A 26,023-nucleotide genomic window follows, 5' to 3' on the forward strand; every position below is an offset into this window, starting at 1 on the left:
CACCGGTGACCGTGGATTCTTCTGGAAGCACAGCGTGCATCGCTATTGAGACTTCGAGAGCGATCGCCAGTAGATAATGATGCGTCACGTCGCACGAAGAATGCAACCGGCAACCTTTCCAGAGATCCTTCCTCCAAAATCCCAAGGCGTCGATGACAGATGCTGACGTGAAGCTCTGCTAGGATCTTTGCTAAAAGCTGCTTGCAAAGAGACTTCCCGCTTATTTTTCCAACATTCCTGCTTTGAGATTTTCCTTTACAAGGTACGATTGAACTTCTGGCAGGCCGGAGTTTTGATAAAATTTAGCGTAGAGTCTGCGTCGTCCGACTTTCACTCGAGTGGATCGTTTCTCACGTCCGAGAGTTTTTGTAACCTCAACTACGTCCCGATGCATTATAGAACAAGCTTAGGCTGGTATTACATTTGTCGTACAAATTTTTCCAAGCGTGTGATTGGCCGCGGGATAGGAAAGTTCTCGAGTACCTAGAAATTGTTTAGCTTTTAGCCAACGCGCTTGAAAAACTTGTACGACAAACGTAAGGGTGGACTTACGCGATTTAATGTATCTAGAGTGATTTCACGAATTAACGGACAACGAACAGATTCGTAACTCGATAATTGTATCGATAATCGGGGCTCCTCCGGAGAAAGCCCGATCGCGTGCCCTCCGCCACTTTGATTTCGCTCTTCGACGGTTGGCAGCCGTGCGTGCCCGCCACTGGCTTTGCGCTCGCGCACGTTGCGTCGGTCGCGCGATTCGGAATCGTCGCAACAAGTACACGGCGTGCGGTGTAACGGACACTTTTCACGGGGCCGCCGCGTTTAGAAAGGGCCGCTCGGAATTCGCGTCGAGTGTCTCGGCGCCGCGTGTGTCGCCCGCGACGCGGCGTTGAAACGCGGCCGCGGCGTCAACCTCGTCGAAATTCGCCGCCCTTTCGCTGGACAGAGAGCGCGAGAGCGAGAGAGACAGAGAAGAGAGCGACCGACGACGCTGGACAGGTCGGGCAGAGGGTGATTCCGACGTAAAGGCACGCGATTCCGTGCCGTTGAGTTGAGGTAAGACGACGCGACTCGCGACCCGGGCGGGCGATCCTCGCGGCTCCGCCGCGAGATCGCCGCCTCGATCGGAAGCGGACATGCGGCTACACCGCGATCGGGAAATAACCTTAACGGAAGCGTTGCTTCATTTGACAAATCGCGGCCCCCGTCCGGCCGCGGCGAGCAGATCCAATCGCGTTCTCGGCCCCAAGGCCGAGTTTTTCTCGCTCCGAAGCCGCTTGTCAACATTGACACGGTCCGTGACATTATTACGTAGAAACCGTATTTCCAAACTAACCTTCCTCTCGCTGGACGCGCCTCGCGCGTGGCTCGCCCTACAGTACGTGCGCACGTAATCCTGGCATTTCCAGGTTGATAAAATTCGCGCACTGCCGAAATTTATTCGTGCAAAACGGCTCGCTTATTATTTCACGTATCATTGCTGGCGAGATTACTCGAGGGATTTTCATTAGAAAGAGGAAGTTAGAACGCACTTGGGATATGCGTCCCATGTTTTTGTATTTTGTAACGGAGATGCTGTTGTACTTTCTTCGCTAACTAACTTGTGACTAACGGCGTGTTTGCGCAACGATAACGTTCGCGAGCCACATATCTTTATATACCTTTGATAAAAGGAGCAATATCCTATGATCCACCTGTTATGTTAAGTCTTAAGTATCTAGGATGGAGTATACAAGTTTGTAATTTTTACGCGTCAAACGCTTTAAGAACATATACGATTCGAATTTAAATCTGGTTTTGTTCACACGCGGAAAGCACGTCCATTGCGTAAATAATCACTTTGCAATTCTGTTTCAGGATAGAGAGATGTATCGAGCGAGGTAACAAATCTGGAAGACAGGATCATGGCAAACAGAAGGGACAAGCCCGCTGGCTTTGTGAGTACAATAATGAAATTCTAACACGTGCATTTAAAAGGGTTACCGATCAAAATTTTAGAGGAAGGAATCAACTGCAACGCTGTAAGCTGGAAAGCTTAGAAGATAGTAGAGGAAAGTCCTCTAATATGAGATAGCAGGGTCTACTAAATTAATAAACGTCATTTAGTGGTTTTGTCATGAAATTTGTTTAATTGTAAATTCACTGTTGGGTCGCGCAATCGTTGCGAAAGAAGATTTGCAATTGAATTCAGACGTTGTAAACCTACTGTCTCATAATTGAAGCCTATCTCATAATAAGCAGGGTGTCCAGTGGTCAGGGAAATCTGAAAATGTCAGGGAAGAGTCAGGAAATTTTACGATTTATCTGGATTTCTTACATCGTTTCACATTTTTCTGAATAATTTAAAGTTTTTAGAAAGTAAACTTTTCTGTGGCTCTCAGTACACTAAGGTTTTCTGTTTTGCTAAACATCAATTTATTTATAAGCGTGGTCGGCAATTTATATTTTCATCGTCGTGTTATCTTATTTCAATGTGTTCAACTGAGACAAAACTATTAAAAAAAAAGATCAATTACTGAACAGTACTATCTAAATAAGTTACTATCTAGTAAGTTGCAAACAAAATGCAGTTAAGCAAAACGAAAGCATCATATTACGATCATCACAAATGGTCTGCATGGTTTGTAATGATACGTTCGTTCCTATTACACAATGTATTACATATAGATGATATAATTGCTTCAATTTAAATTTTTTACCTTTGTAAATTCCAAACTTGCTTCCCGAGAAACATATTTCAAGGACATCGTCATTTAGCATTTACTTGATTTACCATACAAAATTAATTCCGGCTCCTGAAAAACCTGAAAAAGTCAGGGAATTGTTTTCATTGAGTGTGCTGGACAGTGGACACCCTGAATAAGGGATACTTTCCTCTACCATAAATTAGTTATATAACTTTATATAAAATTTTATATAAAGTTATATAACTTTATATAAAAATATGTAACTTTCCTCTACCATAAATTAGTATTGTAAATTGAAATTGAACGGAGAGATACAGATTCCCTAAGAGGGAGCTGTCGCGTAGCGTAATTTAGATAGATTCGAATTTGTTTGCACAGCAGCTCGCCGCGGCAATATTTCATTCGGAGCATTTAACTCCGGGGTTGATCGTGACTCAAAATCGAAGGTAAATCGATGGAGAAACAATTCGGAAATTTAACCGCATCAAATTCCGTCTCGACGACGCGATTAAATTATTCCCGTTGCACGCGACGGCGTGCTCAGATCGTTCCACGAGGATTCCGTATACTTGATCGCCTCGTGTCATCGCCTCGAACTCGAATTGCAGTATTGGAATAGCTGTATTTGTACCTTCCCACTATTCTTATCTCTGCGCGTTTCGCAACGTCGGTATCAATGCTCTACCATTTGCCTACGTACGACAGTCGCGGTTTCAATACCGTCGAGGCACGAACACCTATTGACACTCGATTTTTTCCCGCGTTTCGCATTATCGCGGATATCGGTCCGTCGATTGCCATACGTCGTTTCTCGCGTCGATTTCGGGCCGCGGCAACACACGTTCCAGCACGTAAAACGAAGTGCGCGCGTCGATAACATTACAAACATAAGCCAGTCCCGAAAGATCGGCTTGGAGAAAAAAAAGTAAAAGAATGTCTGGCATCCAAAGAAGAAAGAGTTGGTATCAGAAGGCCGAGGCCGGCATCAAGGTAGGGACGGCTTTTTGGATCTCTACTCCTCTCTTTCGGGAACCAGTTTTCGATAAAACGAGAGAAGTTCGTAAACTATGTGCATTTTATTTTTCGCCCTCGGGAGAGCCGCGTAAAAATATCCGCGTAGACACGTAGATATTTGAATTCGAGAATAGGGAGATGAGTCATGTGCCTATCGTCGCGTCGTATCGCGACGATAAGATACTTTTCGTTATTTATTTCTAGATGACGGCTATTATTGAGAGAGAAAGGGAGGAAAAATGGGAAATGGCGCGCGTGAAACTTTTCACGTAACACTATAAAACCTGCAGCATAGGAATTCCGCGGCGATACCCGCCATACGTGGGCACCCGCCGAGTTTCCTGTTGTGTTATCGTATTTGTCGCCATTTGTAGCGTCGCGGTGAAAACGTTTCAAAGCACGGCCATTTACGCGAGCCGGCCTACTTTTAATCTTCACATCCATCCCCACAGCCGCTCTTATTTTCGCCCGAAACGTCCAGTGTTTCGCGCGCGTACGCGTCATTGTAATCTTTTCCCGTTGATAAGCGGACATTCTTGCTCGATTTAAAATCCGATAATTCGCCGCTATCGCGGAACCTATTACTCCGCTCGCAGCGTTTGTCAAATTTGCGCTCCGCGCGAGACGGAACACCTGCTCCCGCGTTATCTTTCGGAAAAGTTACGAGCTCGGAAAACGAGTTGCGCGCTCGCTCGTTGTCTAAATTGCACGTAATTAATTAGGAGCAATGTATTGCGTCATCGCTAAAATCGGTGCTCTGCGAATTTCACTCGCGCAAAACAATTGAGCGATACACGGGGAGAATTTTCCCTTAAAATTTATCCTAAAGATAATGTAATTGCGGGACAGCGTGGCATTTTGAAGAATTTTAGGAGTTTTCTTGAAATTTTATCTTACATTTTACTTAAAAATTTCAAAAAACTCATACAATTCTTCAAAATGTCACGTTGTCAGTAATTACATGATCTTTAGGATAAATTTTAAGCGAAAATTTTCTCCGTGTAGAAGGTTGGGAACCGCTGCTTCGTGGTTTAACGCAATCCTCGGTAAAGATAAACGATATACGTTCTCGATGACACGCACAACGCACGTCCGTTTGCGCGCAATATAGTCGACCTTAGATGCAGCACAAAATTCGAGCCGAGTTAGCTTGCAATTCACACATCGAGCCAGCGTGTAAAGACCGTCGTGCGTGAATTCGCGACTTCACGCCGCGATTAGGACTATTAATTTTATTGTTAACGTCGCTCTTAGAACTGGCCTTTGACAATGCGCTCTTTTCGCGCGCGTTTGGCTTCACGTTGAAAGCCGCTGGGTGCAAAAACCGGGTAACTGCACTTTTCGATACGTGGTAGTTACGCAGCGTTTAGTGCTCAGTGAATAGTGACAACGGTTGATGCAACAGTCGGACGTTTACAGCTTATACGGTGTGCGCGAAGCAAATTGCAAATTTTTCCGAACTAATTTTCGCCGCGCAAACCGCTGATAAAATTTTTCCACGTTCTCGATACAATTAACGCTTTCTACAAATTGAACCGCGTCGTGTCGCACGTCTCTAATTTTACGTAGCGACTCTCGTGAGCGACACGCGAGATACAGGGTGCTGAAAAAAAAAGAGGACAATTTTTTTTGAAGGGATATCGTCCAAAAACAAGTCAAAAAGTTTAATGGGTCCGCAACTAAATCGTTTTTAAAGTATTACAATTTTTTTACTCATTAAAATTTTTATTCTTATTATCTTTATTTTTTATTTTAAACGAGTCAACTCATTGCTATGATTATCGGGGTTGGTCATTGCTCAATGAAGAAGCATTTGCATACGGAGAGAATTTTCTTTGTAAATCATGTAATTCAGTTAAAAGTTAACAGGCGATAATGTAACTAAGTGTTAAGTTAAAATTATTTAACTTTTTAACTTAACTTTTAACTTTTTAACGAGACACTACACAACCCTGAAGTTATCATATTATTGCATATATTCAACACGGCTCCTTTACAGACCATTGTTTATTAAGATTTTTCGACTTGTTTTTGGGCAAATCCTTTTAAAATATTTTACCCTTTTGTTCAATACCGTGTATTTTACGGCGGTTGCCGCTGCACGGTGATTTCTATTCACCTTTTTTCCATTACAATTCGCGTGCTATTGAAATTCTTGTTGATGAAAAGGTCTTGTTTGACGAGGACACCACGTGAAAATAAAACCGGGATATCTAATTCTCTCTTTTTTTCTCTGATTACGCGTACACATACGCATGACTCCAGCTCCGCGCTTATCACACGGACGCAGGCACGCTTCGAGATCTGACGGCTGCACGAAAGCCTGATCTACAATGTACTTTTTCCGTCTAGAAACATTCTATTTTGTACAAGCAAATCGAAAAGTTTGGAAAATTTATCGACAACGCACGATCGCGCAATGCATAATTTATCAACGCGCACAAATACGTTAAACGTATCTATTGGCTACAAGACGGAATGTTTCTGCAGTGCAAAGAGCACATTGTACGTCAGGCTTCAGCGTTAAGCGTGCGTGGAAAAACAGATGCGGAGGTGCTAAACCGGTATGCGTCTGTCTCGCGGAGACAAAGGCGCACCTCTCGGCCGCCGGGGATCATCCCGGGCGCGTAGGTCGAAGAAGAAAAAAGAGAAAGAGAGAGAGAAAAAGGAAGAATATCGCGTTCGGCCTCCGTGTGCATGCCCGTAGGAATTTCGCGTGACACCGTTTCGGTCTCTCTCCCTCTCGCGCGGCAGAAGGCCGCGCGGATCGGTGGCGTCATCGCCCGATCGCCTCGCGCGAGTGTGAGATCACCCGCGGCCGCTCGCGTCTTTTCTTCCGGTGTTAATCGGGCGCGATTGAAACCGCCGATTAACGCCGTCGAACGTATTAACGCGCAAAGTAGTCCGTCGAGAGGGTCCCTCTTAGGGCCTGAGCAGAAAGACCGTCGTGACCGTTTACGACTCCGTCGTAAGACGTAAGTCGGTGTCAGAAGTCAAAGAATTGTCGCAGACGTGTGTCGCCTCGCGATGGATGCGATGGATGCGACATACGTCTACGATAATTCCTTGTGCGTTGACTTTCGCCAACGACTTCCGTCTTAAGGTACTATTAAAGCCTATGTCCACGATGCTAGGACTTGGTCCAAGTTCTAGTTTCGCTTTTACAGAGTAGCTGCAAGTTGATTGACTACACATTTCTCGGAACTAGAACCTGGACCAAGTTCTAGCGTCGTGGACACAGGCCGATTGGCTGCAAGCTAGAAAATCTCTAGCTATTCGGTAACTTTTCTATCCCGCGGGCAATCAACACACTTGAAAAACAACGAAAGGATGTGAATCGCCAGTAGTTAATTAACAGGAAAAAGAATTGTTAGACGACATCAGGCTGATAGATGGTTTATTTGTTTGATTCCGACGTTTCGACCATACGGGTTGATGGTCCTTTTCAAGGAATTTGATAATCTACAAGTTTGTTAGAGGACATTGCAACTTAAAAATGTATCGCTTACAACATGAAATCAATCGGATCACGAGCCAAGTGATATATATATATACATATATATATATTTCATGTTGTAAGCGATACATTTTTAAGTTGCAATGTCATCTAAAAAACTTGTAGATTATCAAATTCCTTGAAAAGGACCACAACCCGTATGGTCGAAACGTCGGAATCAAACAAATAAATCATCTGCCAGGCTAATGTCGTCTAAAAATTTCTTTTACACTTGAAAAATTCGGCGTACGATAATAAATGTAACACCAACCTTGCGACGGAAACGATTACGGCAGTCTTTCTGCCTAGGCCCTTTATCGCGCGCGCGACGTAAGCGCCGGTCATCAGCGGCTGCGCCGTTCGAACAGGTGGCCGTTTACGCCCGCATATATGGAGCGTTACGTAACGCGACGCCGAAATGCAGCGGCGGCAGCATTTTGAGCGTACCGAGACAAAATTTGCAAAACTCGCGCGGTTGCTACTCCTCTTAAAGTCGATCCGAGATCTTACATCTGAGATCAGTGTAAATGCGTTAACCAGAAATTAAATGGCCGAAAAGTAAAGAAGTTGACGTGGCAACGTGAGTTACCACCATGCCTCAAAGGGTTAACTTTGAGGGAGTAAGGTTCCTTCCTCTTTCTCTTTTTTTTTCACTCTTTCATTTCACCAAGCGTCACTTCGGTGTGCAACTCGGGGTTCTCTGTACGCCATTTACGACGGCGCCTGTCTTTCTCTCACGGCAATTACATTGTGATGCGTGCGCGTCCCATGTTTATCATAAGATACACGCCGCGTCTGTGTGTAACGCGATATAAACACCGCAGCGCGAAGCCGGATCTCTAATTATGCGAGAGTATACGTGGTTAGCCGATACTGTTGATCGGAGCGCTCGCTGTTCGGAGCATTCGTGGTGTAAACGCGCGGAAGACGGGGACGGTCCTTAACGCCAAGGCTCGCGGGATGAAAAAGGCAGCCTGGCTTTTTTTTTGTATCCAGCATTGCAGCCCATCTATGGAATACGCGTGTACGCGTCTGAGGACGTTTCTTGTCGAATCCGTGTCAAGTTTAGCGTGACCGAGCGTGATTACGGTCCACAGGGGAAATCGAGGAAACATGTATATCGATCGACGCGTTGAGAGACGGAAGTTATATGTCAATGTCGATAATAACCGCTGAACATCAATCCCTAAAATAAGCAGCTGGCACAGATTTCTCTAAATTGCCTGAAGTCATAGAGGTCTGTGTCCACGATGCTAGAATTGGGCGCAAGTTCTAGTTTCGGGAAACGTGTAGCCAATCGACTTGCGGCTATTCCATAAAAGCTGCAAGTTGATTGACTGCACATTTCTCGAAACTAGAACTTGGACCAATCGGGAACACCAGGCACTAACAAACACGAAGCGTTAAATCTACTTGAAACCAATAGAATGTTATCGCTGTAACTTTTACGTAGAGTGTATCCACGATCTGATGTAACTTTTAATTAACAGTGAAAAAGCGGTACTCAACCGACCTCTAAAATTTTTGCAGTGAAAAACTGCCATGCAGTAAAATATTCACCCTATTGGAGGCTACGCCGACAAAATGATCCTTTAAAGGCGCAAGTCTCTCGCGCGTAACAGCCGCGCTGTTCGTTAAAATGTTTGAACAGTACGTCGGACGAGGTGGCGTTTTTTTTTCCCATCGAACTTGTCGGAACCTCGTCTATTCGGAGCCGTGACGTAGTCGGTCGGGCACATTCCGCGATACGCAAGGATCCCGCATGATTCACGACGGCGATCTATCCTTTTGGTCGGGGTCAACCACATGATCGGCGTGAAAGGAGGCGGCAAGTGTGTGGGCAGACTATTGAATAATTTGAAAGCGGAGTCTAATACGTAGAGAGGCGAGGACGATAATATAATCAGCGGATAATAATCCCCTCGAGTTTCGCATTAATTTCTTTTCAACGTCGGGACGGGATTATTTTGGGGGCAAACGGAGTCGCGAGGCCGAAGCGTGGCGTCCTGCCTCGCGGGTGAAAATATTGTGGCAAGACGATATCCCGCGTGAGTTAATTTTCCCCGAGTACGGAGTGTGTGCTGTCAAAACAGGAAAGCTGAAAGACGCAGTCGTATCAAGGGACGGGTGGGTATCTTCTTATTGGCGGCATGACGTCAGCCGGCGCAAGAATAACCGTCTACCGTCTGGAATTATAACGTCAGGAGCCGAGGAAATAAAGGAGAAAGTTTCTTGTGCACAAGTTATGTCTAAAGAGGCGATCTCTCTTCCGTCGATAGAACTGTCGCTGTTCGACGCGGCGAACCCATCACCCCGCCGCGCCAATTTGAATACAAGAGAAACCAAACTGTAGAAATCAAGACCTCGGTGCCTCGACGCGTCACGTCAATCGCAACAATAATGCAAAGCGGAGAGAATGCAGGAGCGAGTGACATAATTGGAGGCTTGCGTTATCCGTAGAAAAAAAAAACAGAAATATCGTCTTGATTGAGGTATTAATGCAACGACACGATATCGTTCACGTGCCTCGCGTATTAACGACAGGGGGAATTGCACGCGAGTGGACGGACGCGAGATATTACGATGCTAATCCTAATCCCCTTCGGCACGCGCAATTTGCACGCGCTGGCCGACATCGAGCGCTATGCACGCCCGCGGAAAGGAGGCTCTCGAAACTGGCACACGAATCTCTTGCGAATCTCGGACCTGTTCGCTGATAAGCCGGTCAGCGTGGAGAGAAGACACGGTTCCGCGATACGGGCGTACCGTGAAGTGTGTACGCGCCGGGACGCGCCGCGATCTTCTCTCCTTTTGGTTTCTTTAATTCCACGACGGTGCCGTTATGTTAATCTTACGTTACGGCCTAACTGTACCGGGGCTTGTATATTCGCGTGCCTGGTGGGCGCACCTTCACGCGCGAGCGACGCGGAACAACGCCGGGATAACGAGTCATCGATCGGCTATTACGAAATCGCGATGCCGAAATTCGGCACACGACAAATTGTTTGGATTCTTCCTTCGTCCCCTTTTTCTTTTCCCCGGATCCCTTGGTCCTCGCGACCGCACGATCGCGGTTGGACGCACTGGGATTCGGGGTTTTGCGAAATTGAAAAATTTACTTTTTTTGTGCTTTCTTATCCACGGGCTTCCACGGGATTTAATGTTGATCCTTTTCCAGCGCAAAGTAGAATAAGGTGATCAAATTCGGATCAGATACCAAATGCGGATCAACAATTTGATGAGCTGATAAGCGACTCGCCAAATTTTTGGTCCGCATTTGGCCACCTCACTCTATGCGTATGGAATGTTTTCGGGTAACAGCTAATTACAAAGTCAGTAATGTTCACTTCAGTTTAAGTCTTAGAAGCGCAAATAGAAAGTCACTTTTTATTTTATTTTAAAGAGAAATTTTATTTTTGTTCATTCTTTAGTCTTTACATTTACTGTTGAATATTGAACAATTTAAAAAGTAACAATGAATTCAAGTCAAATATTTCGTAAGAAAAATTGACCGCAACTTGGCCCAGGGATCGGTAGGCGGAGGAAAATTTGTGAAACTTGGGACATTCTTCAGGTTTCCGCGGAAACGTAGAATGCGTCACGAGTGCGAAGGCACGAGCTGTGACGGTAATCTTTTGCGAAGGATCAAAGAAGTTTGTCGTCCGGATTAGCGAGCGAACTTTCTACAATTGCGGTAATTTCGCATCACGAATCGTTTCGTCGCGTTAGATTTAATCGCGAATGTGTCACTGTACTCGTATCAAAGATAATTCTCTCTTTAACGCAATAATTGTGCGAGAATCTACGAAAACGATTGAAAAAAAAAAACAATTGCTTGAACAAAAACGTTTACTTCGAGTTGAGTGAAAAATAAGATTTTATTCGCACGCTTAATAAGTATCGTTAGAGGCTAATGATAATTGATATTAATTACAAATGAAACGAATGTTTGCGGATAATAGCCGTATCCCTTGCGAGGTTTGTCTCGGGGGAGGGAGGGAATTAGATTAGATTGAAATTTTATATAATTACACGGAAGCCAACATACGAATTATACGCTAATTAATGAAGAAAGTGAGATGGTTGCGTGTACCACGCTCCACCCGCAGTACGAGGAAGTATCACGTGGCCAGTTTGCCTTATCACTTTTCGTGATTCTCGCCATTACCGGTGCCGAACGTCAGGCAATAATTTAGCAAATGATCTCGTCCGAGCGCTAACTCATAGCGCTAACTCACGGGTTAAGATCGGAGCGATCGGGGAAGGGACGGGTGCGTTCGAGCGCCGTGGACCGGCGATAATCGCCCGTCAGTTTGTTGCCGTTGCTCTCGAAGTGCGGTTCTCGCTGGAGAGAAGGCTCCTTCCTTCCCCCCCGCTCGAATTCCCCCGATAATCCGCGAGTGCGCGCGCGATAACGAGTGACGTGTTACGTGGGAAATACATTATCGTGTGAATTCCTCGTAAGATAAAGAAACGACGGCGATTGTCGTTTGGCGAACAGTGTTGGACGCCTGAGATTAATCGCGAATTCTGCGGTCGTCGTCGTCGTCGTCGTCGCCGCCGCGATAAAGCGTCTTTCTCCGCGGGTATCTCTGCTCGTTTGTGAATATATCTTAACGATTCATTCGTGTTACTGATTATTATTGTATTATTATAAGACGTACAATGGACCGGTTGCTCCAACATCTTGGAACCTTTCATTTTCTGGTTAATTGTTAACCAGAAGTTAGTCGATACTCTATCTCTTCTTAGATAATAATGCAAAACAAGATGGTGAGCCGACTAACCTCTGGCTATCAGTTAACCAGAAAACTGGGCCTTGGTAAGGGCTAGTTTCACAAACATCGATTAACTGCTAACCGAAGGTTAATTGATTCTCTGTCTCTTCTTAAATAATAAGATGGAAAAGGATAGGGAGGCGACTGAACCCTAGTCAGCAGTTAACCGATGTTTGTGAAACTGGTCCTAAGTTAACTAATAGTTAAATCATACGTATGTCTTTGTTTTTCCTTCAAATTAGACAAAGATTAGCATATCATTTAACCAGGTAGCTTACCAAGGGATTGGAAAAACTGGCCCTATGGTTTTTATACGTCATTAACGTGCCCGGTTTAATTTTTTTCGGTAGAACGAGGAGGACTTCTCCGAACCCCCCGGGACTCTTCTCTCTCTCGAGGTTCATCAATCTAACGTTGGCAGTTTCATCTGTCACGACAATCGGTTATCGAGCGGCCGCTCTGCCCACGTTAATTCTGCTCGGCCGAGCGACGTATCAGCTGCGTGCGTGCACGCGCGGCACGCATCCGTTTTCCCTGTGCGTCGCTGAAACGCGCGTTCGATCGTTCCGTCTCACCGCGAGCGGCTGAATTATACCGCCGTTCGCTAATGCGAATGCATGGCTGCGGCGCTGCGCGATCGTAGTCCACTGTGCGGAAACGTCGGCCGGTGTTTCCCCCGAGAGGGAAGAGCGCGCGAGAGCGAACGACAGCTCGCCCAGGCTGGAAAAGCCTGGTCCCCGTTCTCGTCTCGTCGTCCTCGAGGCGTCGTAAAAGAAGCTGCGAAAAAAAAACGCGTGATTAAGTGTCGCGTGGGGTCCGCCTAAAAATAAAGGTCCGTCAGCGGCCGTTCGAATCGCGGCTCGGACTCGCGACCTCGTGCGCGTGTCCGATGTGAGTCACTCGCTGGAGTATTAATCGTCCTCGAAGTGTCATCGCGAGCACGTCGCAATGATTACGGACTGGGTAAGTTCTTGCACCGACGTTAAATCCGAAAATATCGGCGCTTCTCGTACGTCGCTCTCGAATTCAGAGTCAAGGATGTTTACACGGAGAGAATTTTTTTCTTAAAATTTATCCTGAAAATCATGTGGGACAACATGGCATTTTGAAGAACTTTATGAGTTTGCTAGTACAATTACTAGTGAAATGTATGGTAAAGTTTAAAAAAACTCTCATAAAACTCTTCGAAATGCCGCGTTGTTCCACGATCACATAATTTTCAGGGTAAATTAAAAATAATTAAATAGCTGCTTAGTGGCGCCAGCCAAGAAATCAAGAATTTGAATAAGTGTGGAAACGACCTTACTGGCAATTCTTTATTATAATATAATAAGTCATAAATTTTAAAAGAAAATTCTCTCCGTGTACGTACAAAGCGTTCTACGTTTACCAAACAAACTCGAAACGACAATCGAACCTTGGATACATTTCACCTGCTGCATCAAAGGAAAAGGAGAGAAAGAAGTAATTAAAATTGATGAGGGAAATCTCTCTCTTGACACATTAATACCCGTCATCATCTCTCGCCTGGCGTTCAAAGTTTTTGCGCAATAGTCATAATAGCTATTAGTCAGCAATTAATTGTGTGAAGGCGCTCTGTCATTCTCGATATTGCGTGCTAGTTTTCCATTGTATAAATGAAAAATCACTCGTGCACCCGCGCGATCGACGTCATCGTTAAATGTCATCGTAATCGCGCCGTTACTTGCGAGGAGGCTCGCCGATGATAAAAATAAACGGACTTTTTGCGACATTGCGCCGCGAATTGTACCGCCGAAATCCCACGTGCGACTTTATCATTACCTCAACAATAAAAGTTTCCCGTGCGCGACGCGAGGAATGTTGACGCTTACCGCTAATCATCTAACGGCGGCCGTTGTTCAGTCGTGTTATTATTTCTTCTTAATTCGTGCCTCGCGACTTCGGACGGCTCCCAGTTTTACATTTGTAATTTTGCGCTCGCGTGTTTAACCGCGTCGCATTCGGGTCGCCGGGGAGTCTACAATGACGGTAATTAATTTTCGCACGTGCGTGCCACTTCGTGTCACGTCCCGCTCGTAGCCCGCGGGTCACGATTTCGGGGGACGAGCGGATTAGCCTTCGTGGTCGAATCGAACGGCGGCGAAGAGGAGACGTGGCAGACCTTTCGCGGCCGCTTCTTCCGCAACGCGCCGTCACGCGTATCAAATGTGTTGCGTATCGCGTAAGCGCGTGTCCAGTTATCTCGCGGTAAGCGGACGGAATAAATCGCCTCCGGCTCCGGAGCGCGATTTCGCGTCATCTCGACAAAAATCCGACGTGCTTGCGAGGCACGAGTCGCGCCGCTCGGACGGTCGTACCGTCGCGAAGCGCAAACTCGTTCGTGTTTTACCGCAAAGGAAAATATTTACAGTCGGTCTCGGGTATCGCGGAATGCAGTTTTATCGGGGCGGCCCGATCGAATTTGCGAGTTCGAGGCCGGACTACTCGGATTCGTGTCAACGTCGCCGAGAGCGACTCTCGCGGAGAGCCTGATGGGCTCCCGCGCAGATTCCTCCAGTCGCCGCGACTCTCCCCGTGTATTCCGCATACGATATTCATTCCCACAGATAAAAATTGTGGATCTTCAATGAGCGCCCCGAAGTTTCTACGTTCCATAAACCTTGTTTCGTATCGAAGTTTTCATCTTATTATCCGGACGCGGGATGTCTGTTACTGTGTGAAGAGATCCGAACATATCGCTCATGCAATGCTCTAGAAAATCAGTATAATGATAGTGAGAGCGACAGTCTTCCCCGGGGACGGCTTTTCCTCTTGCCAAGTTAAAAGCGGCGAGCTGCTGCCTAATTTCTAAATGTATTAGTGAACTGAAGCGTGCGTTGCAATGATTGTTGCAGTTGGACACATGGTTCGGCCGGCCGAAAAAATCCGTGCGCGGCGGCGGGCCGCGCGGCTACTCGGGCAGCAACACCATGCCCAGGCCGCACTCCGGCGACGATATCAACGAGCTCGAGCAACAGCGTTCCATCATCGAGAGGATGGACGAGGAGACGGTGAACGATAGATTCGAGGAGATGCTGGTGCGTAATGCGTCGCAACACATGGTTTACATTTTCCTATAATTCGTATTTTTTTGCTTTTCTTCTCGTTGACATGTGCAGAGTCGATTCTTCGTCTCTTCGCTGTATACATTTTGTGTCGGTAGGAGGCATAAATATATTGAGCAATTGTTGAATAATATGAGGCGTACAGTTTTAGACAAAGTTATTACACGGAGAGAATTGTCTCTTAAAATTTATCCCAAAAATCGTGTAATCGCGGCATTTCAAAGAGTTTTATGAGTTTTTCCGAAATTTTACCATACATTTTACTTGTACTTATACTTAGTATACATTTTGCTAGTAAAATTTCAAAGAACTCTCTGAAAGTTGTTCAAAATGCCTCGTTGTTCCACGATTGCATAATTTTCAGGGGAAATTTTAAGAGAAAAAATTCTCTCCGTGTAGGCAACCTTATAATTTTGTCTAAGGCTGCATGTATCTTGGAAGAGGAGATTTATAGTTGTTATCTTTCTGCATAGGCCAACATGAATTTAACCGAGGAGAAGAAGGAACCGTTGCGTCAGCAGTCGGAGTCGAAGAAGAAGGAGATGCTGGTGTTGCACTACAAGGGCAGCATTCAGGACAACCGATCGAAATTCGACAAACCGGCGGATTACATACAGTACCTGGCGCAGCCCGATTTGAGCGTCAACAAGATCTACAACTGCATCGAGTCCCTCAGGATCGCGCTCACTAATAATCCTCTCAGCTGGGTACAGGAGTTCGGCACCAAGGGTCTCAAGCAGGTTCTGGCCACTCTCAATGAGTGTTACCGAAAGTAAGTGGACTCTAACGCGCTTAAATGTAGCGCTCCATAACGCTTAGGTTGATCCTCGAATACACAATTTATTCTAACATTGATATTGTTCTATTCCAGTGCCTTCATATATTACGATAGGTAATTGATGTAAAAGTACTATTCGCTTGAATGTCATTTTGCGATATTTATTATGTTGGATATTTTTTAACCGCTTACATTTTAATATGAACGAAATTTTGTTGGTAACGAGATAAATGGTTTAATTTTATAAGATTTTATTTCCATGTACGGCGAAGGAGTTTAATTTGAGAGAGTACTTTATTTGCGCCGCTCAATTAGCAAGACGTTCTTCATTATTTTTACTTAATTATTACTTCGGTTTTGCATGATGCTTATGGCAGAACTTATTACGCGACTCATATTGCTTGTGACAGAATTTATTGCGAGATCCATGTTCTTTATTAACGGAAAATTTGTTTTCTCTTAGTGACAACCGTTACGAGCGGATACAGTACGAATGTATACGCTGTTTAAAGGCCATCATGAACAATACCGTTGGCATAAAGGAGATGCTGGCCCATCACGAAGCCCTTACTATCGTGGCCAGATCATTGGAGCCGACGAAACCGTCCGTAATGTCCGAGGCAGTAAAGTTACTCGGCGCTGTGTGCCTCATATCCAGCGATAGTCACAAAAAGGTTTTGGACGCGGTTACTATGAACGGCGAGTTCAAAGGTCGCGAAAGATTTCTACCGATCGTACAGGGTTTGATGAATAAGAAGAATGAAAATCTAAGGGTATGTTGTGTCCTTATTCCATCATCTATTCTTCTCCAATTTGCGCAATTTGAATGATTGCATAAATAATGTTTTGCTTTTCTGCAACAATATTATTTTTTCTATTTGCACAGTTTAAATTTGTTGCATCGTTAAGCAATATTTGTATAAATTACCGTAAATCAAGCAAAAGCTTAGATTTGTTTACTGATGTATGTATATGCCTTAACGATTCATTACCTGACTTTTTATAATACAAAGTCTAAACATTTTGGTATAAAAAGATATCTGTCTTTACATTATTTTTATGCTGCAGGTGGTGTGTCTTCAACTTATAAACTCGATAATATCATCCGCGGAAGACCTTGATTTTCGCTTACATCTCAGAAACGAGGTAATGCGAGTAGGTCTGGCCGACATTCTCGAGATGTTAGAGAAAGATGAGTCGGAGGATTTGGCAACACATTTGAAGATCTTCAATGATCACAAGGAGGAGGATTACGAGGAATTTGTACAGAGATTTGACAACGTACGTTTAGAATTAGACGATGTTAATGATTGCTTTGAAGTAGTCAAAAACATGGTAATGGATACTTCCGCCGAGCCCTACTTTCTATCTATACTTCAACATCTTTTATTTATTCGAGATGATGCTCTGGTTCGGTAAGTGTATATCATCGCATTAATTTTTACCATCGCGATTTTGTTAATGAAAAATGTGTAAATTCGTTTATACCCATAATGACCAGAATTCTTCTCTCTTACTTATTATTTTCTTATTGTTCGTTTTTTTAGACCGGCGTATTATAAATTGATCGAGGAGTGTATATCGCAAATTGTGTTGCACCGTTCAGGCTGTGATCCGGATTTCAGCGCGACAAAGCGCTTCCAGATTGACGTACAACCGTTGATCGACACACTAGTCGAAAAGTCGCGGGCTGAGGAAGAGCGCCGATTGGTGGAGGTGATGCAAAAGTTAGAAGAAGCTATAGCTAGTAGGCAAGAAGCCGAAGCGAAGCTTCAGCACGCGGAAAACAAAATTAAAGAACTGGAGCAAGGAACGGGGAAACCTGGTGGTCCCGTAAGTATACATATTTTATATACAATGCGTCTACACCAATTGAATCTTTTTTTAAAGATGACGGCCAAAATTATATTATCTTAAAGTTTTCTGAGCATAACTTTCGTCAAAGTGCATCGAATGTGCTTAAAATCATTCAGGAGACATCTAATAACAGGTGCATCTTGTGTGTACATGAAGGGTGATGACATTTGACAAAATACATCATGATTTTCGAATTTTGCATTCATGCACTTTAAAACTAGTTACGCTCAAAAAAATCGAAAGGTGATGTAATTTTGGCCGGTACTGTATATGCACTCTCTTAAATTAAATAATCTTAAAACCATCGTTTTAATTATTATATTTGAATATATAGAGGAGTAATGTGTGTCCACCTCCACCACCTATGCCTGGAATGGGCGGCGGACCACCGCCGCCGCCGCCTCCGCCTCTTCCTGGCGGTGGCCCACCTCCACCACCGATGCCTGGAATGGCAGGTCCACCTCCGCCGCCTATGCCCGGCTCAAAAGGACCTCCACCTCCACCAATGCCCGGCATGGGAGGAGGACCTCCTCCACCACCTATGCCAGGGATGGGTCCTCCACCGCCACCGATGATGGGGGTGTTATCTCCACCGCCTCCGGCGATACAAGTTTTGCCTCATGGGATGAAACCGAAAAAGAAGTGGGAAGTAGACGGTCCACTGAAAAGAGCGAATTGGAAAGCGGTATGTGTAATCTATTTATAATTGGTCAAAGTGTTGTCGACAGAAAATGTAATATTAATTTCGACATTAATCAACTGTTTTATTTCTTGGATAACATATTTTTTGCTATGTAAAATTTTACGACGTTTCAGATTTTACCTCACAAATTGACAGAAAAGTCATTCTGGACAAAAGTACAAGAAGATAGATTAGCCAGCCCGGAAATATTGGATGGTCTCGCGCAAAAGTTTGCGTCGAAACCGAGCGGGAAAAGAATGGACGATGTAGTTGATAAGTAAATTTCATCTCGATAATAACCATGTTTGTGTCATGCGCATACAAGATATTAATTAATTTTTCGTATACGTAGATCCGCCCCAACGAAAAAAGTGAAAGATCTCAAAGTTTTGGACAGCAAAGCGGCTCAAAATATATCGATACTTCTCGGTGGGACGTTGAAACATATGCCTTATGTAGAAGTGAAAAGATGTTTATTTAGATGCGAGGGACCAGTTATTGATGATAATATATTACAAGGGTTAAATCAATATTTACCACCGCCAGACCAATTGTCGAAGTTACAGATGTACAAGGACCAGTACGATGATTTGACTGAAGCGGAGCAGTTCTGTGTTACGGTAATCTTACTTGATTTGTTTTCTATAATTTCTACATTCTTATTTCACATTATGAATATAAAATTTACAAACATCACTGTCACAGATATCTACGATAAAAAGATTAATACCCAGATTGAGATCATTAAGCTTTATGCTGCGATACGAGGAGTTGGTACAAGATATAAAACCTGACATAGTAGCGTCTACAGCGGCATGCGAGGAAGTGAAGAGGAGCAAAAAGTTCGCGCGGATTCTCGAATTAATATTGTTAGTTGGAAACTATATGAATTCCGGTTCGAGAAATGGCCAAGCGTTCGGATTCGAGATTAGTTTTCTTACAAAGGTTCGTTTTGTAGCATATTACATGTGACGCGAATTACTTATTTTCTCCACGTTTCACGAGTTATATTACTTTTTAGCTGACCAGTACTAAAGACGTCGATAACAAACAAACGCTTATGCATTACTTAGTGGATATAATAGAGAGAAAGTTTCCGGAATGTGTCAGCTTCGTGGAGGAACTAGCGCACGTAGACCGCGCCAGTCGAGTGTCTTTAGAGAATGTTCAGAGAACGTTACGTCAAATGGAGACCAATATCCGTAATCTCGAGCAGGATCTCACGAATGCCAAAGTTCCGCAGTGCGATGAAGACTTATTTATAGACGTCATGAAAGTATCCTTTACTAATTCTTGGTTAATAACGATTGGTGACATTGTCTGAATTCCATGTTGATTGGACAAAGGTATTTCCTTAACGAAGTTACTTTACAGCCGTTTGCCAAGAAAGCTAGGGAATCTTACGAGGTTCTACAGAATATGTTCAAAAACATGGACGGTTTGTATACAGACATCTCAGAATTCTTCTCCTTCGACAAGCAGAAATACACTATAGAGGAATTCTTCGGCGATATCAAAAAGTTCAAAGACGATTTCTTGGTAAATAAGCGCTAATTCGGACTACGTTACGCCGCAATCTATCCAATCGCTATCTAATGCGATTCTGTATTCTCACTGTAGCAATCGCAGAGGGAGATAATAAAGCTGAAGGAGGGCGAGGAGAAACAGAGACGGGCGAGGGAAGCACGCGAGAAAGCTGAAGTGGAAAAGGCAGCGCGAGCCGCGCGTAAACGCGCGTTAGTCGATATGAATGCGCACGAGACGCAGGAAGGTGTCATGGACAGTCTGATGGAAGCGCTACAGACTGGATCGGCTTTCAGTCGACCGGACCAACGGCGCAAGCGACCAACCCGCGTAGCTGGTGGTAAGTTGTATAGGACGTGCATCGGGAGGCAAATGATGAAGAAGGACCCAGCACCTCAAGCATTTAGTAATGGTTTAGACAAATGTACTAGGCTAATGAAACACGAATATGAAAATTTAACTCCAACGGAAATTGTGCGACGCGATATCTTGCGTCCGAGTAGGATTGTGGAATTACGTGCGGCGGATCGGGCAACGAGCTTCTTTACGCCGGAAGAGAATCAGGAGACGTACAAGCGAATGTTGATAGACGAAGCCAAAAAGACGCCTAGGCAGACAAAGTATTCATCTAGAGTCACGTTCTTTCAAAAAAAGAAACTGTGCAGTCGTTGCAATAACGCGTATTACACGGCGATGCCGGTGTTCGACGAGACGCCGAAGAGAGACATTTTGTTAAAAACATTCAGAAACCTGGAGTCTAGATGCGTTAAGACTGCATCGAACTTGAGCCCGTTAGTCAGTGGAAACGTCTCTATTAATCGAGCGCATATACTTAGTCCAGTCAAGCAAAGGCGCGTTATAATCAGCAAGATACGTAAAAGAAATAGCATTGTACGCCGCACCATATCAAATCGCAAACGTATACGTGCAAGCAATACAGTCGCCAAGCGCCGTAAACTGCAAAGTTCATCCAGTATGAGTATCACCATGCCGCTGCTCGCGAATACGCCAAACGTGAATTCTGTAAATGAACATATGTCAAAATCGATCGACGGTCTTCATACCGAAGTAGTCAAACCGGCGTTCACTCCGACAAAACTCTTAAGATCGAAAAATTATGAAAATCTGACACGATACGACGAGAATCAAAATATACGGTATTTGAGAAATTCAGGTTTTTTAAACTCAAGCATATCCACTCAGTTTTCGAGTAGCGAACAGATAACTAAAGCGCAATCATCATTAGTGGCAGAGATAAGTGGAGTTACGTTATTGTCGGAAAATAGCCCGTTGCATTTAATAAAGTCAAAGTCTCGTGTTGCAAGAAAAGGTTCAAATGTGTCAGGGGAAACTTCTGGACTCGCAAACGCATACAAGCAATTCGTTCCGGAAAGTAATTTAGACATTAATCACAAATTCAGAAAACCAAAGGATAAAGCGTGGAAAAAGAAATGGCGGTTTTGGCAAACACCGGTAAAGACTATCTAATTGAATTATATGCTTTAGTATTCACACAAGACTGAAAATGGAAAGAAAAAAAAATCTTTTTATGTCTATTGTTATGAAAGAACTTGTTCTATAAAGTGTTTAAATGCGTTCTTTAGAAGACGTCTGATTTTTCGATTAAATAAGCGACGTTCTCGTCTTAAAAGCATGTCGTGCACGTAGGGGTAATATTTTCGTGATATAATTGCGCGTAATTATTTATTTAGAATTGTAAGATTTATTTTATACTGTGTCATGTTAATTAGTGATCTTTCACGTCTTTCTATTTTGAGATTTATTTATTACGAGACTAGCAAGACTCGAGTATAGTTTCGATGCGATGTACACAATACATAAGTAAAACTTTCCTATGGATCTGTAATTACATTTACGTGTCGTACGAACTCTCAAGACTGATAATTGTGATATTTGTGATACTACGAGAGCTCTGAAAGTTTGCAACATTTCATATAGCGTGTAAATATTTTCACATGCCATTTTATTTAATTAGTGTGACAAATTTTTTAAGCAAACGGGAATGAATATTTGTAATATTTAGTTTTGAGTTTTACGTATTTGACGCCCGAAAATATATTCTATTGATTACTGCAGAAATTACGAGAACGCAAAAGCAGAGATAAAGTCAAGATGCTCTTCTGTCATGTCGATCCGATTACTTATGTATTTAGACTGCAAGGTTCAAGGAGATGTAGATGAATATGTAATTTTATAATTTTTTCTAATACTGATGATTGTAATGTGATATTAAAGTTAATTTTTTTACCTTTTTTTCTCTAATATATTGCTTCGTAAAAATTGAAATTATTAGTATGATTATTTATGTATTTTCGTAAAAATTAAAATTATTAGTATGATTATTTATGTTTTTTTTTTTGCTTCCGATTGTAAGTGTAACACGAAGCAATCAAGTTTTTGATAAAACATGTACCATAGACTGTTTTGTATAAAAACGCACGTCTTCACATTGATTTCCTCAATATGTTCAATGTTATAAATTGTGCCATTTTAAGAATCGTACTCTTGGAGTGTCGGTGTATGAATAATGTATAAAATAATGCTCCGTGTTGCCGTTTCGTGCGGTAATTATCGAGAAAACGAACGTCCAACTTAAAAAGCGCGCAACTTCCTCCGAGATGCGTTCCACCGGTACAGCGCAAATCTCTCTCGAGCAGTGTAGAGCATATTGTAACGAGTTCAATTCTGTTTTAATTTTACAGCGGAAAGGAGGGCGCAACTGAATAGAAGTCGATCGCGTACCGGATTAGTCGGAACTGGCTTACTAGGGAGGGAACTTTCGACGTAAGTATTACCATATTAATCGCAAAAGGAATGCGTCAACGAGACACGCTCGAACGGAACGCCCGATCTCTTACCTGCGTATTACACGCACGTAATGGGAATATGTAACATTTCGCTCGACGTTTCCGGAAATAACGATCGCGCTGCCAATTTAACTTGAGTTTTGCTTGCTTTGCGAACGATTTGCTCGCTTACCGGAAAGTACATAACAATCGTATAGTAACATCTAATTTCAATTTCACTAGTTACATCCATACGTCTCTTACATGCGCGAATGAATCGTTTTTCGCACGTTCGCGAAAAATAAATAACGGTCTGCGGTAATTTTAATAATAGTAGAGATAATAACGACAAAGTTAAATAGTTCCTTTCTGAAAGTGTTAAGTGCTGTAACTGACTGCGCACTTCCTGTCTGATTGCTAGCCTTTGTTGATACTAGGCTCCTTGAACGCGTGTACACCTGTCGCCTCACCTTAACCCATTGTTGTTGCAGAGAGCTTTTAAGTTCGGCTTAACCTACCGGGATACATCCTACTTCCGTCCTAAACTCAATGCTGTGATGATTTTACATGCCGCCCATGAGGGGCATGTAACATGCATCATATTGGAACAATAGTGAGCGGCGAGAACATCCTGCGATACGGTAAACCAATATCCAAGGGGGAGAGGGAGGAGGCCGAAGAAGAACGAGATTCCATGGTCCTCCGGCCTAGATCGAATTTTGCGAATTCGATCTGAGTAACAGTCTTCCTTACGTAGTAAAGTGTTTGATTTGTAGGTATTTTGTACTTGTACAAATATTAGTTAACGGGTTTGCATAGCGGAACGATACTTGCGCTTGAGATACTCGGTAGGATGAGAGCGCGAGAACTTTATTCCGCGTGGACGATATTGCGCGACAGGGAATTCGTCGCCAGCGAACGCATTTGTAAATACGTAAGAGGTAGGTGCTGGTGGCGAATTGGCAACTCGTCGACGCGGTTCGGCGCACTCTCTCATCGCACTGTAAGCATTTTTACTGCCGCCTCTGTGAATCGGACGGCGGACTTCGCATTTATTTATGTACGTGGCTGTAAATATATTTCACCTCCGAGAATCGTAGGTGCGCACATAGATGCTGCAAATTGCGAAATTATTTCGACATTACGAGATACGTATTTGTAAAAATATTATAGTTATATTTCGGTTGCTGCGAGCGATAATGCGCCTTTTCGATGTTTTTAGCGAGAATGTCTCGTACGCGCAGACATTGGTGTACAACGCGACAGGGGTATTCGTAATTATTGCTTATTTCGACATTACGAAATGGAGAGACGGTAATAGTAAAGAATTTATCGTAATTATTCCCTCGCCGGCCCGACGAAACGACCGCAAAGCGTGCATAACTTGACGTTTACATCACCCGTTGCTCATTTAATTCTCAATAAGGATATTTACAGTGTCCGTTCGAAACACTTTGCTGTATAGAGAGAGATTTGTACACCAAATTGACGCATAATTCTGCGGCATATTTTTAATAATGGCTTTACCTGTATCTTTTTTTTAAGAAGGCACTTGTACACTGAGAAAAAAACGTATATAAAATTATTTCTTGATTTTAACTAAATGCAGCGGTCACAGGCTGTTAAGCAGATATTTGTCAATTAAAAATAATATATACATAAATATTATATAAATTACGTATGTTTAACTTAAAAAGATATTTAAAGTGAAGAAATACTGCCATTTAAACATAGTCATATCAACTTTTTTCTCAGTGTTTTTACATTTTATAACGGAAGTATGTCACCTTGCAATTAATCTAGGAGCAAAAAGGACTGATAATACTCTTAAGGGAAGCGGCTTATTCGACGCAACGTTCGCGTTTTTTGTGATAATTAACGAACCCGATAACAAGCTCGCAACATTCGAGTCGATACTTTCAACAGCGGTGAAAGAAACTCAGGGAAAGAGAGAGAGGGAAATCTCCGAAAACGGATACGTGGCGACGTGGGCACTACGAATCCAACTTCTTGCAATGTTAAACTGGCAATAGTAGATAATCCGTGATTTTTACACACTACGTTATTTTGGTATCGCGTTCATACAAATTAATAACGATCGTCGTCAACGGGTCAGAATCGCGTGTAAAATTACCGAATGTGAAAATATGCGAGTCGTAAGATATCAACGGGAGATCGCCGATAATTTTATGTGTGAACGTCGGATTTGCGGTGTTGAAGACCATCGTTTTCTGGGATTCGGGTGCCCCGAGCAGGCCGATCCAAGTGTTTTGACGTTACGCGCGAGAGTCGTGTAAATAATAATAATCTCGGACGCGTGAGGGACACGACAGGAAAATCTCTCGCTGTCGCGGGATTCAAGTTAGCCAACAGGTAGCGGCGCGGCGGTGGGGCGGCTATGCCAGGCACGCTCGAAATGTCTAGCGAAAGGCGACGTAACGAGCCGGTTCTCTCGGGGCCGCGCAAAAATCGCGGAAGTATCTCCGCGCGAGAATACCGGCCGCGTTCCCCGCGCCGGCCGATTTTCGGACCGCGCGCGTTCTCTGCGCGGGCAGCGCGGGGCGTTCCCCTATCGCGTCGGCGACGAAACGCGGCCCGTTACGTGGCCACCTTAGGCGCATATTTTATGCACGTTCTAGCACGCGCTTCGGTACCGAGCGATTTTCCACGGAGTGAGACGGAGAAAATATTAGTCGTATGTATATTTCCCCGAGGTGCTCGCACGTGTCTGTAGAAAAAAAAGCCACGGCGGAAATGTAAATCGCGTTGCCTATCGATCCGAATCTTTTAACGAACGAATGATTCATTAATATTAATAATATTAATATTCTAGAGTTAGATACACGTAAGTACCTAAGTTAAGGACTAATTGTATCTATATTGTGAATACATGCGGATCTAAATGATATCTGTGCATCTGTTACTATTGCCTGTTGCGTGTTCTAGCTCTTTCTCAATATTCACGAGATATTTATGGAGACTCAACGTATCCTAAGCGAGAGCAGAAATCCTGTGCATTATCGTCCTACACCTTGCGCTCCTAAGACGCTCCTTTAACTAAATGCCACTCGCAGCGAGATATTTCCATTTATTTCCCAGGAATAAAAAGAGGTACCTTTTACTTTTTTTTCCTTTAATGACGTTTAATCAAAACATGTTTGAGGTATATCCAGTCGAAACAGGTGTGAGCAGTTGTGTCTGACTTGCATAAAATACGCGTGAAACGCGACCGATTACGATCTGCGAGGATACGCGTACAGAACGCGAACGGGCGAGAAATCGAATCTGTTTATTTCATTGTTGAATTCCTACGC

At 43.7% G+C, this 26,023-nt stretch overlaps 1 protein-coding gene across 5 annotated transcripts; it reads left to right on the top strand.

The window, feature by feature from the left end:
* The first annotated feature begins 732 nt into the window (after nucleotides 1–732).
* Nucleotides 733–25,615, top strand: LOC105568332 (protein diaphanous). Of its 5 annotated transcripts, XM_012023929.1 has the most exons (16): nucleotides 2,210–3,677; nucleotides 14,852–15,034; nucleotides 15,535–15,833; nucleotides 15,933–15,953; nucleotides 16,303–16,612; nucleotides 16,908–17,254; nucleotides 17,387–17,672; nucleotides 18,031–18,381; nucleotides 18,513–18,655; nucleotides 18,731–18,998; nucleotides 19,084–19,323; nucleotides 19,400–19,654; nucleotides 19,753–19,917; nucleotides 19,999–20,242; nucleotides 22,626–22,707; nucleotides 23,201–25,615. In XM_012023929.1, the coding sequence occupies exons 1-16, from the start codon at nucleotides 3,621–3,623 to the stop codon at nucleotides 23,220–23,222; spliced, it is 3,273 nt and encodes a 1,090-aa protein (XP_011879319.1). In that variant the 5' UTR covers nucleotides 2,210–3,620; the 3' UTR covers nucleotides 23,223–25,615. The 5 variants fall into 5 exon arrangements, with proteins under 5 accessions (XP_011879317.1, XP_011879315.1, XP_011879316.1 ...); XM_012023927.1 differs by lacking the exons at nucleotides 2,210–3,677; nucleotides 22,626–22,707; nucleotides 23,201–25,615 and adding exons at nucleotides 733–1,056; nucleotides 1,858–1,937 and having other exon boundaries at nucleotides 19,999–22,218; XM_012023925.1 differs by lacking the exons at nucleotides 22,626–22,707; nucleotides 23,201–25,615 and having other exon boundaries at nucleotides 2,207–3,677; nucleotides 19,999–22,218.
* Nucleotides 25,616–26,023: the final 408 nt, after the last annotated feature.

Source organism: Vollenhovia emeryi, unplaced genomic scaffold, assembly GCF_000949405.1.
Source record: "Vollenhovia emeryi isolate VEMERY1.0 unplaced genomic scaffold, V.emery_V1.0 DF939130.1, whole genome shotgun sequence".
Taxonomy (NCBI): Eukaryota; Metazoa; Arthropoda; class Insecta; order Hymenoptera; family Formicidae; genus Vollenhovia; species Vollenhovia emeryi.